This window comes from Vanessa cardui, chromosome 12 (assembly GCF_905220365.1).
Source record: "Vanessa cardui chromosome 12, ilVanCard2.1, whole genome shotgun sequence".
NCBI lineage: Eukaryota > Metazoa > Arthropoda > Insecta > Lepidoptera > Nymphalidae > Vanessa > Vanessa cardui.
Genome location: NC_061134.1, coordinates 8,154,128 through 8,168,196, shown reverse-complemented (window position 1 = coordinate 8,168,196; position 14,069 = coordinate 8,154,128). Strand labels below are relative to the sequence as shown.

The window sequence follows — 14,069 nt, the reverse complement described above, 5'->3', positions numbered from 1 at the left end:
ACCTAGGTGCTTCTTAAACGATGTATTTATGCACGTAGTTATTTTATATGCCTAGGAAGTTTAATGTGATACAAATAAATAAAACTCGAATTATAATATAATATTTTTTATTTTGTTTCTCCTAATAAAAATGACATATTTACAGACAAGATCGATTATACAAACTAATATTAGAAATAACAAAACAAAGGCTTATGAATATAGAAAGCTACTTACGACCACGTATTAAATATTAATCTATGCCTCTTAGTTTCGATCATTAAACCAATATCAAGGCAACTATAAAATTAATTTCTATAGCACCCTCCTCATTACTATTGGTTTTATCAATTGATAATTTACATTTATAAATTATTAAAATATTTAACATATTACATTAAATATTTGCAATATTTGGAATAAATTCTAAAATGCAAATATAAATTAATTTAAAACATGAAGAAAAAATAAAAGCAATTAAATACTTAATTTAATGCAGCCTCGCGAACTCGCGCGTTAATTAACTGATTTTGTACAGATTTACATATTTAAAAAAAAAAAAGTTTATTCACACATTCGTCGAAACCGTTATATTAAAGGAAACGTGCATTGTTCTCATCTCAAGCAATGACTTTTCCAAAGATATTTTTTGCAATTTATATTCTTAATAAGAGCTGACATGACCCAGTGGTTTGAACGCGTGCATCTTAACCGATGATTGCGGGTTCAAATCCAGGCAAGTACCACTATATATATGTGCTTAATTTGTGTTTATGATTCATCTCGTGCTCGGCGGTGAAGGAAAACATCATGTCAACCAACCAACCTAATTTCATTGAAATTCTGCCACATGTGCATTCCACCAACCCGCATTGGAACAGCGTGGCGGAAAATGTTCCAAACCCTCTCCTTAATGAAAGAGGTCTTATTCCAGCAGTGGGAAATTTACAGGCTGTTACTTTACTTTACTAAATACACCATTTAAATATTATCGAAACGCCTGCGCAATGAGACACCGATCCTATTCTTTATGAACATGGTATAGTTTTAATAACTGTTTCGTCTGCGCACCTTCCGCGTATCATATCCGTTGGTTCACGATCTTCAAGAAGTAATAGTTAATCGGATTTTCATTGAATTATATGAATTCTAAACGGCCAGTACTGATATGTATTATTAGCACTAAATTACGGTCGATTGACAACAACTGATGTCGTCGAATGCAAGCGACCGAGAGAAAAGGACATTTCTAGTCTAGGTAGGTCATAAAAAAGCATTGATATTTAAATGCGCACTTTGTTTACATAATTTAATAATCGTTTGCCAAATTATTTAATCGTATTTTTTTGTAAACAAATTATTTCACGAAAATTTCATGCATGACAGACATCTTAACAATATAATATTTGGCTTCCTCGTTCCATGCCAACAAGGATTAACGAATAGGTACATTTAATCATACCACATTTACATATAATACCAATAACGGAAAAATAAATAAATAATTTAATTTATAACAAATACTATTTTTTACAAAAATGCCGAATTTAATTCTTCGATACTGTGAAAAAAAACCTCCCAGAGATGTGATTAAATGCTTCCAGGTAAGTATTAAATTTATATCTTTTAACCTATATCATTCATTGTGTCATAATTGTGTAATCTACTTAACACCATTACAATGATTACCATTATTGATTGCACATCGAATACCCCTCAGAGATAAACAGATAAAGATAAAACTATTCTGCTACATCTGTGCGATCGTCTCGGCTTAATCGGTGAACTAAGTTGATCCGTTTTCTTTCCCTTTTCTCACAATGTGACACAAGAAATTTGAACAGCTTTTCTAGTAGAATACATATAGTTTGTATTGAGATTGATATTTCTTGGTGGTAGGGCTTTGTGCAAGCCCGTCTGGGTAGGTACCACCCACTCATCAGTTATTCTTCCGCCAAATAACAGTACTCAGTATTGTTGTGTTCCGGTTTGAAGGGTGAGTGAGCCAGTGTAACTGCAGGCACAAGGGACATAACAACTTAGTTCCCAAGATTGGTGGCACATTGACGATGTAAGGAATAGTTAATATATCTTACAGCGTCATTGTCTATGGGTGATGGTGACCACTTACCCTCAGGTGGCCCATATGCTCGTCCGCCAACCTATACCATAAAAAAAGACAAGACGTTCAGTCACACATCAACATCTGCGTACTCCACGCAGGGAGCACGACGGGGCGGACAATAGACAATATCAAGATCATTCTATGAATTATAATTATGGACGACCTCCATGGTCGAGTGGTGTGTACACTGGTTTTCATGGGTACGACCTTGAGGTCCCGGGTTCGATTCCCGGCCGAGTCGATGTTGATTAACATTAGTTTTCTGTATTGTCTTGGGTCTGAGTGTTTGTGGTGCCGTCGTTACTTCTGATTTCCATAACACAAGTTCAGCTACTTACATTGGGATCACAGTAATGTTGTCTCATATTTATTTATTTAATTATGATGGAATGGAAAGTTAAAAGAAATAAAAACACAAAAATTGTTTAATTTCAATTTATTTTCACTTATATTTGAAATATCCTGTCGTACAGGGTGTGCAGTTATTATTGACATTGAGCCTTGTTTGGAGGAGCTCGCAGTTGTCATTATATTTGAAATATCCTGTTGAACAGGGTGTACAGTTATCATTGAGCCTTGTTTGGAGGGGCTCGCAGTTGTCATGGGGGTCAGTCTGCGCTGGGCAGGCGCTGGTAGAGGTGCGGGCGCGACGCGCAACCCGCGCACACGTGCAGCGAACTCGAGACCACGTGCTCGCACTCCCAGCAGTAGTGCTCCAGGCAGCGCGAGCAGCGGAACAGCTGATTATGCGACATGTCGTTGAGTTATTTTTATTTTATTTTTATTTATTTACTAGCTTTTGCCCGCGACTTCGTTCGCGTAGACTTAAGGTTCGTCCCGTCTAGTCTAGTAATCGCTTAAAATCGCTTCGTAAATAAGTCATTATTTCTCGTACAAAGTAAAGGATAAAAAATGGTTATTCTGAGTTATTCCAAGATAGATAAACATATACCATCACGGACTTTTTTGTAGACATTTTTAAGTTGTACAATACTGTAGTACATTGTTTTGATCTATCTTGTAGGATTCAGTCAGCGTTTGCAATGTAAGCGCAAAAAATGTGTTTTTTTACGACCTCACATTAGAAACCTCAAAAATTGTAGCCTATGTGTTATGCTGATGTATAAGCTATATTGTGGTAAAGTTTCATTCAAATCCATTCAGTAGTTTTTACATACCATACATACAAACTTTCGCCTTTATAATAGTAGTAGGATTTCACACACAAGTTTTTGTTTACATTATTAAATGCCAGCCCTGAATTCCAAACTAGCTTTCGCTGTGTCTTGGAAGTCAGTTCCTTCCCAGATTTTAGGTTACAAATTGTTTCTTATTATAAAAGTAAAAGTAAATGGAAAATATAAAGAAAAAAATAATAATAATAAAAAAAAAATAATAACAATCAAAACACAAAAGAAATTATTTACCAATCTAAGTAGTGAATTAAAATAATAAAGGTTAATATTATGTGGGCACGTGTGTGTGAGTAAGTGTGTGTCTGTATATGTGTATTTATGTATGATGTTGCGTGCTATGAGTGTGTATTTAGTAATATGTGTATATATGCAACAATTATTTGTGATTTACGTCAGCTCTCGAAATAACAATAGTCTTAAGTCAACAACTGCTCAGTTTCCTTAAAATCAAAATTCGTAAGCCATTCTTTAATTACTTTTTTAATTTGAAGTTGATATTATTATGTAGGTTTAATGCACCGGATAATATACGGTTATTTAAATTTAATCGGGCCCGTCAGGAATGCAGTCTCAAATTGGAAGATTACAATACCTAAGTTTAATGATATTTTTAGCAAGTTAAAAGTATGTAATTGTTTAAACGAAAATCTAAGTGTGATTAATTTAGTCTCGATCGATTAGTATATATAATAATTGACATTACATTTATAATATGTTACGAGATAAAATATATAATAGAGATACATATAATTTCAAGCCATATGATCAACAGAAGAAACAGCTAGACTAACGAGTCAATTCATCTCTAAATATTGTATTAACTTCTATTTACTAACCTGTTTATCGAGGTCTGTAAAAGATCTTAAACACGAGAAGCAGAACTGTGCTTGTCCCTCGTTTTTGACCTCTTCATACGGTTCTACAGGAAACAGGTGATGATATGATCTGTAAAAACAATAAATATTTAATCGACATATTTTTGCTTCTAGGTCTTCGTTACATTAAACTTATAGTATTAAGCTTAATAGCCAATTGTGGAAAAGTGTCAAATCGCAAAGGATACCTCGAGACCCATATTTGGATTGCCTTAAACCCTTCGGAAAGAATCAAAAAATCAAAATCAAAATAAACTTTATTCAAGTAGGCTTTTATAAGCACTTTTGAACTTTCCGGTTCGGAAAGTAGATTCTACCGAAAAGAACCAGCAAGAAACACAGTGGTTACTCTTTTTAACATATAAAAAATACAACATCATGTTAATTAAATACAATTATTTAAATTAATGTAATAATGCACATTCAATATTAATGAAATAAATACTGAATGTGCAACGGAGCAACGTTATGTTAAACTTCAAATGACCATTAAAGTAAAGTAAAGTAAAGTAACAGCCTGTAAATTTCCCACTGCTGAGATAAGGCCTCCTCTCCCATTAAGGAGAGGGTTTGGAACATATTCCACCACGCTGTGGCAGAATTTCTATGAAATTTGTCACATGCAGGTTTCCTCACGATGTTTCCCTTCACCGCTGAGCACGAGATGAATTATAAAGACAAATTAAGCACATGAATCAGCGGTGCTTGCCTGGGTTTGAACCCGCAATCATCGGTTAAGATGCACGCGTTCTAACCACTGGGCCATCTCAGCTCTTGCAAATGACCCTTCGTGTCCGCGATTTCCTCGACAAGCGTGTCCCTTGTCCCTTGTCCCCTGGGAGTACGTCTCACCTGGCGAGGTGCGGCGCGGAGGCGAGCGTGAGTCCGCACGTGCGGCACTGCGCCGGCAGCGCGCAGTACTTGCTGCGGCACTGCGGGCACACGTGTCCCTCGCCGCCCTCGCCCTCGCCCTCGCCCTCCTCCAGGTGGCTGGCCAAACACGAGACATCTCATTACACTTCAATGACTTCAACATCCTATCGCTTCTTATTGACGCATTCATGACACAAAAGTATACTGGGATTGAGTATAGTACATTTTATAAAGACTGATAATGACGATCCATCTGTAATTCATTTAATTTCAATTCATCATTGGTCATTCAACGTGGCTAGGGAGCGGAACGACTACGACGATCCGATCGAACGAATAAAGAAAGTCGTGCATTAACCAATGTCAACAAAATTTAATATGGGAATGTGTTTAGTTAGACCGTGAGATGATAATGACAAAATATTTGGTCATTTGTACCAGTATGGCGGTTCTTCAGAGGTCTAATTACGTAAAGGCAAAAAGGAAAATGATAGACATATATTGGGTTGCCGGTTCGAGCGCTATGACCATCATTTTCCTTTTTGCCTTTACGTAATTAGACTCCTGAAGAACTGCCATACTGGTACAAATGACTAAATATTTTGTCGTTATCATCTCCCGGTCTAAGTGGTATGGGCATTAACTCAAACTACTTACCACATACACACAGTAATTGGAGGATCAGCATCAGGCTGAGCGACTGGTGGAGTGTACGGGAAACCCATCTTTACGAGACCAGCATCTAAGGCCCGAGCTCTTGCGGGAGGTGAAGTCTGTTCTAGCAAGAGGGACCTATAGTGTACATCATCTAGCACCACCTGCAAAAGATTGTTTTGAATAAATAATACACATGTTTATATTGGATATTATATATTAAATATAACAATTATATGAGAAAATGTTATACACATAGTATTTGTACAAGGAACAAATACAATATATAAATAATTCAAATAAAACAGGAAATATATAAATTCCAGAACAGGATTCCAAAAAGTGTTTAAAAATCCTCATTCTCCTCTAAAATATAAATATAAATAAATAAATAATAAAAAAATAAATAAATACATACAATTACTGAGCTTATAGTTGATAACACACCTTGATAATGACTCAATTGGCTATTTCTTTCCAAATTGATAAATAATATTAAAGTAAATAATAAAATGGAGAGTAAACCTGCAGTTTCATTTGATAGTGCTTCTCAGGTCAAGGTATTCCCTTTTCCGAACTGGTGGTCATGTTTAATTTGTAATGGAATACTTCAATATTAAATAAAGGAATTTAATTTGATTTAATTGAATAACAAATTATAATTTTAAGTTAGCAAGTTCTTTAGACCTGAGATGACCTAGTAACTATTATATTTATATATTGATAGAAAATTTGATTAGCCATGAATAATTCTACTATTCAGAGTGGAGGATCCACAAGGAGAGGAAACATATTATGATAAATGTTTACATACCCCATATTCTCCGCCTGTATCTTGACACAATTTTTTACAGATTCTTATTTCTGCTGCCAAACCAATGACAGAACACCGTATTCCATCTGTTTTGAGAGTCTAAAAATTTTTTAATAAATATTAGTAAACTTAAAGATCCATTTGAATGAGAATACAAGAATTTGTGTGAATTTGATTACATATCAAATTTTCCTCATGCATATAGTAACAGACTGGTCCCAAAACAGGGATAAGGCCTCCTCCTTTTGAAAAAGTTTGTGACTTATTCCACTGTGCTGCTCCAATGCAGGTTGATGGATACACATGTGGCAAAACTTCATTAAAAATGGACACATGTAGGTTTCCTCACCATGTTTTTCATCACCACCAAGACAGAGATGAATTATTTAGGATGGATCATTAAAAATTTTGTCAATTAAGAAATACAAATAATTTTGTTGGAATTAATAAAAATATAATATAATTATACTATTAAGCTTTAAAGTAATTGTATACAGCAATTAAAATGTATAAAACATGTTATTTTATTTAAGGCATAGCATTTGTATTAATATAGTGTATTAATTATATTTTTTTATACCTGTATGGTAGCAATTATGTCGCCGGGATCACATGTTGTTAAAGAACCAAACAAAACAAGAAGTTCTCTAGATGCGTGGCCAGGAAGAGGCCTTAATGTCCTACCAGCAACTTCCAGAGTATTTTGTAACGATGGCTCACCTGTTAAAGCTAAATTAGATAACCTGCAAGTTGGTTTAAATAATGAATAATCAATCATTATAACATAAAAAAGACTTACTTTACTTTACTTATTTTGTATTATAGTGCAAACAGTGGTCATAAATACCCTTGGACTGCTTTAATATGTTTTCTAACATTTCCAGATAATTCTGTTATTTTTTCGGCCCTTTTGTTTTTCAATGCTATAATACCAAGTTGACTTAATGGATTCTGATCAAAGAATTCTTCTACAAAATTTTCTAACAACTGAAATGTAATAAAAATGTTGTATATTTACTTTGGATGGGTACAATTAAAGTTTAACTTGATAAATAATGTATAAAGCAATTATTATTATAGAGTAGGTATACAAAATTAACTTACTTTAAGAGTACACAAAAATCTAGTTGGTTTTAGGTCCTGTGAATTCATTGCTTCTGAACAATCAATTGCAACAAGTAAATGGCGCATCATGCCGAGTCTAACCGGACCGCGACGTGGAGTCGCCGCTTTTCGAGCCGCTTTTTGGGCGAACTCCGCCACCAAACCTTCGACCAAACCGTCTTCATCTTCTTTAATAGCCTCCCTAAATTAAAAAAAGACATGCTTCAAAAATGAACTATTCTAAAACCTTTAACGGGTTTAGTCAAGTTACCAGCTAAATATATATAAAAAGAAAACAATATTAGCAATCGTTCTCCGTTTAAGAACACTCCCTTCAAATAATCTTATATCTTACCAAGTTTTTTCATAGCCTGTTTCCCATCGATATTCTTTTGGGTCTTGTTCATCATCTGCCATGGTTTTTATTTTATTCAAATATGATATTTAAACAAGAATTAACCTTACTGAAAACACCGGGTGTTAATTACTTGGTTATTATCAGTTATATGCAGCAAAGTTATATTATAGATTGATGTTAAAAATAATTTTACATATTTGCCTATTTATTTACATTCGCAAATAGAAAAACATTTTTTAACAAAACCAAAATTGTTATTATTTGTTTTTTGACATTGACAAGATATAAGAAAAAGCAATTGGACTCGTCAATTTTGACAACAATGTCAACATAATGTTGCCCGTAACGCATTTATAAGTATCACCATTCACCAGATCTCTCCGATCAAATCAGATCATATCAGAAACTCCGATCTCAAACTGTTTTATACATCTGCCAGCGCGAGTAAATAATGCTAGTTTTTGACTTCCATGAATATTTAATAAATGATACAGACATAGTTAAGAAGAGAGTGAATACCGAGTTTGGCAATGCAAAAAAATGTAATATTACAGCCTCTAAGTATTAATAGTAGGCATGTGTTCGATGCATCGTGTTTCGATATAGGATCGGATGTAGAACCAGATATTTTTTTAAGATGGTGATAACGGTTACGCATCGATCGAGTAAGAAATCGATATTGAATCATTTGATATTCTGACGTCATCCGATGTTAAAATTTAGATGTCGATAAATCGAAAACAAGCCTATTTTGTCCTCATCGCCACAAATTATTTAATCATTACGGTCTACAATATACTCGTACAAAAATGAGCAAGAATATTATAATCACTTTTCACTATTCACTAGGATAAATATTTATACGAAAAAAAAAGTTAGCGCAGCAAAATTAATCATTTAAGAGTATGTATAGATGATCAATAAAAGTCTTAATCAATTTATTAATTGTTTATTAATCTAACGTAAAGATACAAAAATAGTTTAAAATTATAATGTAGATTCTTTTGCAAGAGATGATACATACATATTACAAGTTTACAAAGCAAACTGCATAAGAATTTGAATGATTTACAGCAATGTTAACACCGGCATACATACTTACAATTTACTTATTGGATAATGTTCATAGTATGTCAGAGTTTAAACAATATTTCCCTGAATAAATAAAAACACTTAAAAATTACTAATAATGCTAGAATGTTTTCAGCGAGCAGTACTTACAAATGGTTTTCAAAACATTTACACAAATGTTTATATTTATTTTATATATTTATTACATATTGTTAAAATATTTACTGAATACTTTGAAATAACAGTAATTACTTTAACACTACTTAAAACTAAATTCCTCCAAAAACCAGCTTTGTAGCAGACAATTGAATTTTTTTATTCTTGTATATAATTAAACTTGCCAATGAGACTGCATTTCTATGATATACAGGAATGTTACTAGGTTCCTGCTACCTAGATGGTCTCTCCAAACCACTGCTGTAAGGAATGTGTTTTCTTCACTCCGTTGCAGCCATAGCGCGGGCCTGTGCTCTAACTCTCTTGTCATACTCTAGTCGATTTTGACTGTAAAAAAAAATATTTTATTAAAAAAAATTGGTTTTACTAAACATTACAAATATATCATATCAGAAACTCTAATCCAATCTGATCTGAGAGACGAGATGGCCCAGTGATTAGAATGTGTGCATTATAATAGCAGGTTCAAACCCAGGCAGGCACCACTGAATTTACAAGTGATTAATTTGTGTTCATAAATTCAAAGGAAAACATTTTGGGGAAACCTGCATGTGTCTTATTTCATAGATATTCTTCCACCACCTATATTCCACCAACCAGCATTGGGACAGTGTGGTGGAATATGTTCCAAAAACCTTCTCCTTAAAGGGAGAGGAGGCCTAAGCCCAGCAGTGAGAAATTTACAGGCTGTTGTTGTTGTCTTGTATATTGTATTATATGCAACTTTGGTCTAATTAACTCTATATTATTAATAGAGATGTTAAATAAGAAATGAATTTGAAACTATAATGTCATCAACTTTTGAAATTATATGAATATTAGTAGTAAAGTTTAATAGTTTTATTTGCTTTATTGGAGTTGCTGGACTCGCAAGGCATATAATAGTAAAATTAGCAAATCTACAATCACCATGCACCATGCATGCATGCATATGAAGCAGAGATGTGGGTTTTCATAAAAAAATAAATGTATAGGTCATCTTAAAGAATCTTTGCTTATTTTTTTTAAATTATTTCTAGCTTCAGATAAACAAATCGACTTCCTTGATTCCAACTGATAGATAAAGTTTTTTTTAAATATAAATAGTCTAAAATACAAACCAATAGATTGTGTAAGCTTCTGCCTGAGCGGGATCCTTCACATTAGGTTCATTAAGCAGATCTTGAATTCCAAGAAGGATTTGTTTTATTGTTATTGCTGGACGCCAATCCTTTTCTTCATCAAGAAGTGACAAGCAAACTGTGCCTGAAGGGTACACATTGGGATGAAACAGTGGTGGTTCAAATTTGCATTTTGGTGGACTTGACGGATAATCATCTTTAAAAATCATACGCAATTTATACAATCCACCCTCCCATGGTGTCTGCAAAGCAAAAATAATGAACAAATTATATTATGAAACATTTTATACAAAGTTATTACACGTAATAATGATAAACAGTAAATAATATTAATTTTAATTGGAAATAAATTGAATAACATAGAAATTAGTTTCTCTATATTTAAATAATTCTACATCTAATAGAAATATTATAGTAGCTTTGTATAAGATTATACATATCTATGAACCTTAAAAAAACACTTCTTAAATCACTAGTAAAGTTCACAGATAAATAAATTCAGTTAAAATTTTTTACCAGAAATGTTTAAGATACTAACCCCTTTTTTACCAGGAATTGCACATTCCCAAGTCATAAGATTTAAAGATCCATCAGGATTCTTCATCGGTCTCGCAACGAAGCCCTAAAACAACAATAAATCTAATGAAAATGACAAGTCAAACATAAGTTATATTCAGCAAAGGACATGACTTACAAAGGGATGGTCCTTGCGCCAAGCTTTTCTCTCTTCGGCTAAACGTGCGCTGGCTATGCCCGACATTATCTGTAAAAACGGTATGTTAAAGAATAAAATTTTATAGGAAATATATTTTACAATATAATAATTTCATATTATACACGTACAAATTCTAGGAAACAAATATGAAAAATAAATTATACAGCGCGAATAAAAGCGTCCCACGATGCGTCAAGTACTACTCCGTAACTCCACAGATAAAAAATCTTTATTTAGCAAAAGAAATAAGAAGACTTAACATCAGAATCAGTGTCAAGAAATCAATTTTAAGTAAATTAAAAATTTAAAAATTAACAATAACTAAGTATACAATAGTGATATATATCAAATAAATTAACCTTCAACACCTTATTTTTAAATTATACTTACATTTAAAATTATAAAATTAGTAATTGCTAATACTCACTGTTGCGTCGCAATATATTTACAACAATATTATGTATATTCACAGTAACATTGATCACTTTGATGAAATCAGTGATATGATTATCATGATCATCATCACATACAGTGCACTAGGAGTAAGGATAAGCTTATAACGCCAAGTTTCCGACTCCGCAAAGTCAATAAATCCTTCTTGGAGCAAGGTATCCGTTTCTATAATAAAATTCCGCAGAAATTTTTAACTTTGCCGTTTAGTAAATTCAAATCGTTTGTAAAAAATACATTGGTAGAAAAAGCATATTATTCGATACAAGATTTTATAGATGATAAAAAAGCGTGGAGTTAATACCTGTTGACTTCCAAGCAGGATACATTAATTGAAATAATTGTATTTAATTAACATGACGTTGTATTTTTTAAATGTTAAAAAAGAGTAACTACTGAGTTTCTTGCCGTTTCTACTCGGTAGAATCTACTTTCCGAACCGGTGGTAGCTTCGCTTAATTGTAAAATGACGATTCAAAAGTGCTTATAAAAGCCTACTTGAATAAAGTTTATTTTGATTTTGATTTTTGATTAAAAAAAAACAATCATGAAAATACCTGCTCTCGTCTAAAATAATTTATTGGGGCTTAATCCTCCACCGGACACCGGCTACACGCTGGGCATGATCCCTTTTGCTCCTTCACACTTATTTATTTTTTATACAATGCTAATTGTCAATTTCAAAAGAAAATTCAGAAAATATTGGTGATATTACAAATTCCTGGCATTTTATTTAAAAATATATGTCATATTTTCAATGTTCGCATCTAGTCTATGCAACATATGTAGGTACTGTGCGTCCATAAACTTTTACACTACAACAAGACAGTCTGACAATAACAAAAGTAGTTATTGTTTTTGTTTTAGGAAATTGCAAAAAAGTCATGTTAACTTAAAATGTTATTTTGAAACGCCTCACAGACACTTTATTTTAATTTATTTGTTTATCATTTATAATAAAATGATATAGCTCATTACTTAAGTAGCGATAAATAGGCTATTTAATTTCGATTGATGTAATCCAATAATGTAATTAGCAATGCTCGTCTGAAAAAAATCTATTAATTGTAAAAGATACTCATAAGTACTATTTTTTTTAATAATACTCAATTTTATACTATTTTTCACTAATTAAATAACCGCTACTGGTTCTTGCTTTCCAAACGCATTTAAATCATTTGACTAAATTGGACTTCACTTGGTTGGTAATAAAATTCAACTTAGATAAGATAGAAAAGTTAACATTCTATTGATTGACGGGAATTTTTATTTTCTTACTTTTTGCATTAAGAACCGAGGACAGAAGAATTAATACCATTAAATGCATAAATATATACAAATATGAACTAAAACTAGTTACTATACAAATCTTGACTGCGTGGAATGGTGGCAAGAATACTATTAGCATTTCCACGTTGATTCGCAATTCCGATCCTCTGGGCAAAAAACGAACCATCTCATCTGTCACCAACTCACCAGTGGAGGTAATGAGGTGTTATACTTTTGATGAAGCTTTTTGCACCACTACTCCAAGGACCAAGCGTTTCGAAAGCAAATGGAACAAAAAAGTAATTTGAGGCGAAATTTTTAGATCCTTTTTTTTGTTTCAGCTTTTTCCGAAGCGGCACCGGCTCTTAATATTGTTTCTCGAATATGAGACGGGGCCAACGTGTCAACGCATGTAGCGTCCCTCACAAGGGCGTCTCGTTCCCAGGGAACCAATGATAATCCATACGGTCTCTTAACATCATCACGACTAATTCCACGAGGCTCAATAAGATCAGGAACGTCGATGGTGGCAAGAGCCCTTTTTATTGTTGTCATAAAGAGCACCGGTGCGTAAAAGCGTACCTGAACTTCTTCGGCAAGAGATACCTTAGACATTTTTATGCATATTATCTTGGGCTGAATGTGAAATAGTTATACGTCATTATTTAAGTAAATTATGGGTAATTATCGTGTAAGTTTTAAAAATCACATAATCAGAATCTATTTACTTTCATGAAAAAAGTATAATCTTGTTTACGAATTACATGTCCAGCATAATTAATGGTAAATAAAACAACACCTATCAAATAATTTATATGCGAGATTCGTTATATAAAAATTAAAAATTAGGTCTGTACCGTCATTCTACACAGTTAGTTACAAGTAATCGATTGCAATACTGACATAATTTAACAAGTAATATTCACCAATTATATTTGGTCAACACGGAAAATTTAGGAACAGTAAATAGTAATTACAATTGATACATTGTAATTTAATTCATAAAAATTTCGCAGACATGTTTGAAGATAAAATTAAAATGCCTACCTAGTCGGTATACGAGATACACATCTTTGCAGACATTTTTATGCATATTATCTTACCGGTTCGCGTTTGTTACATATCATATCATATAGTTTTTTTATATAACAATAGCACGGTTTTAATGACGTGGCGAAAATTTATGTATATTGCATCTTGTAAGTAATGTTATATGTTTATTGTTAACACTTCGCGTCAAAAACTGGTATTTTGAAAATCGCTTACTTATAAGTATTATAACAATTAG

The 14,069-nt window shown here is 32.9% G+C and overlaps 2 protein-coding genes across 2 annotated transcripts; both read right to left on the bottom strand.

The window, feature by feature from the left end:
• Positions 1-2,525: 2,525 nt before the first annotated feature.
• Positions 2,526-8,252, bottom strand: LOC124534426 (general transcription factor IIH subunit 2). The gene is made up of 9 exons (XM_047110301.1): positions 7,976-8,252; positions 7,621-7,822; positions 7,364-7,503; positions 7,097-7,259; positions 6,517-6,615; positions 5,706-5,866; positions 5,028-5,165; positions 4,137-4,245; positions 2,526-2,844 (listed from the first exon to the last, which is right to left on the bottom strand). The coding sequence occupies exons 1-9, from the start codon at positions 8,035-8,037 to the stop codon at positions 2,713-2,715; spliced, it is 1,206 nt and encodes a 401-aa protein (XP_046966257.1). The 5' UTR covers positions 8,038-8,252; the 3' UTR covers positions 2,526-2,712.
• Positions 8,253-8,911: 659 nt separating this feature from the next.
• Positions 8,912-11,268, bottom strand: LOC124534407 (SUMO-conjugating enzyme UBC9-A). Its single transcript, XM_047110269.1, has 5 exons — positions 11,191-11,268; positions 11,042-11,110; positions 10,886-10,969; positions 10,327-10,589; positions 8,912-9,553 (listed from the first exon to the last, which is right to left on the bottom strand). Exons 2-5 carry the CDS (start codon positions 11,105-11,107, stop codon positions 9,487-9,489), a joined length of 480 nt encoding a protein of 159 aa, XP_046966225.1. The 5' UTR covers positions 11,108-11,110; positions 11,191-11,268; the 3' UTR covers positions 8,912-9,486.
• Between the last annotated feature and the right edge of the window lie 2,801 nt (positions 11,269-14,069).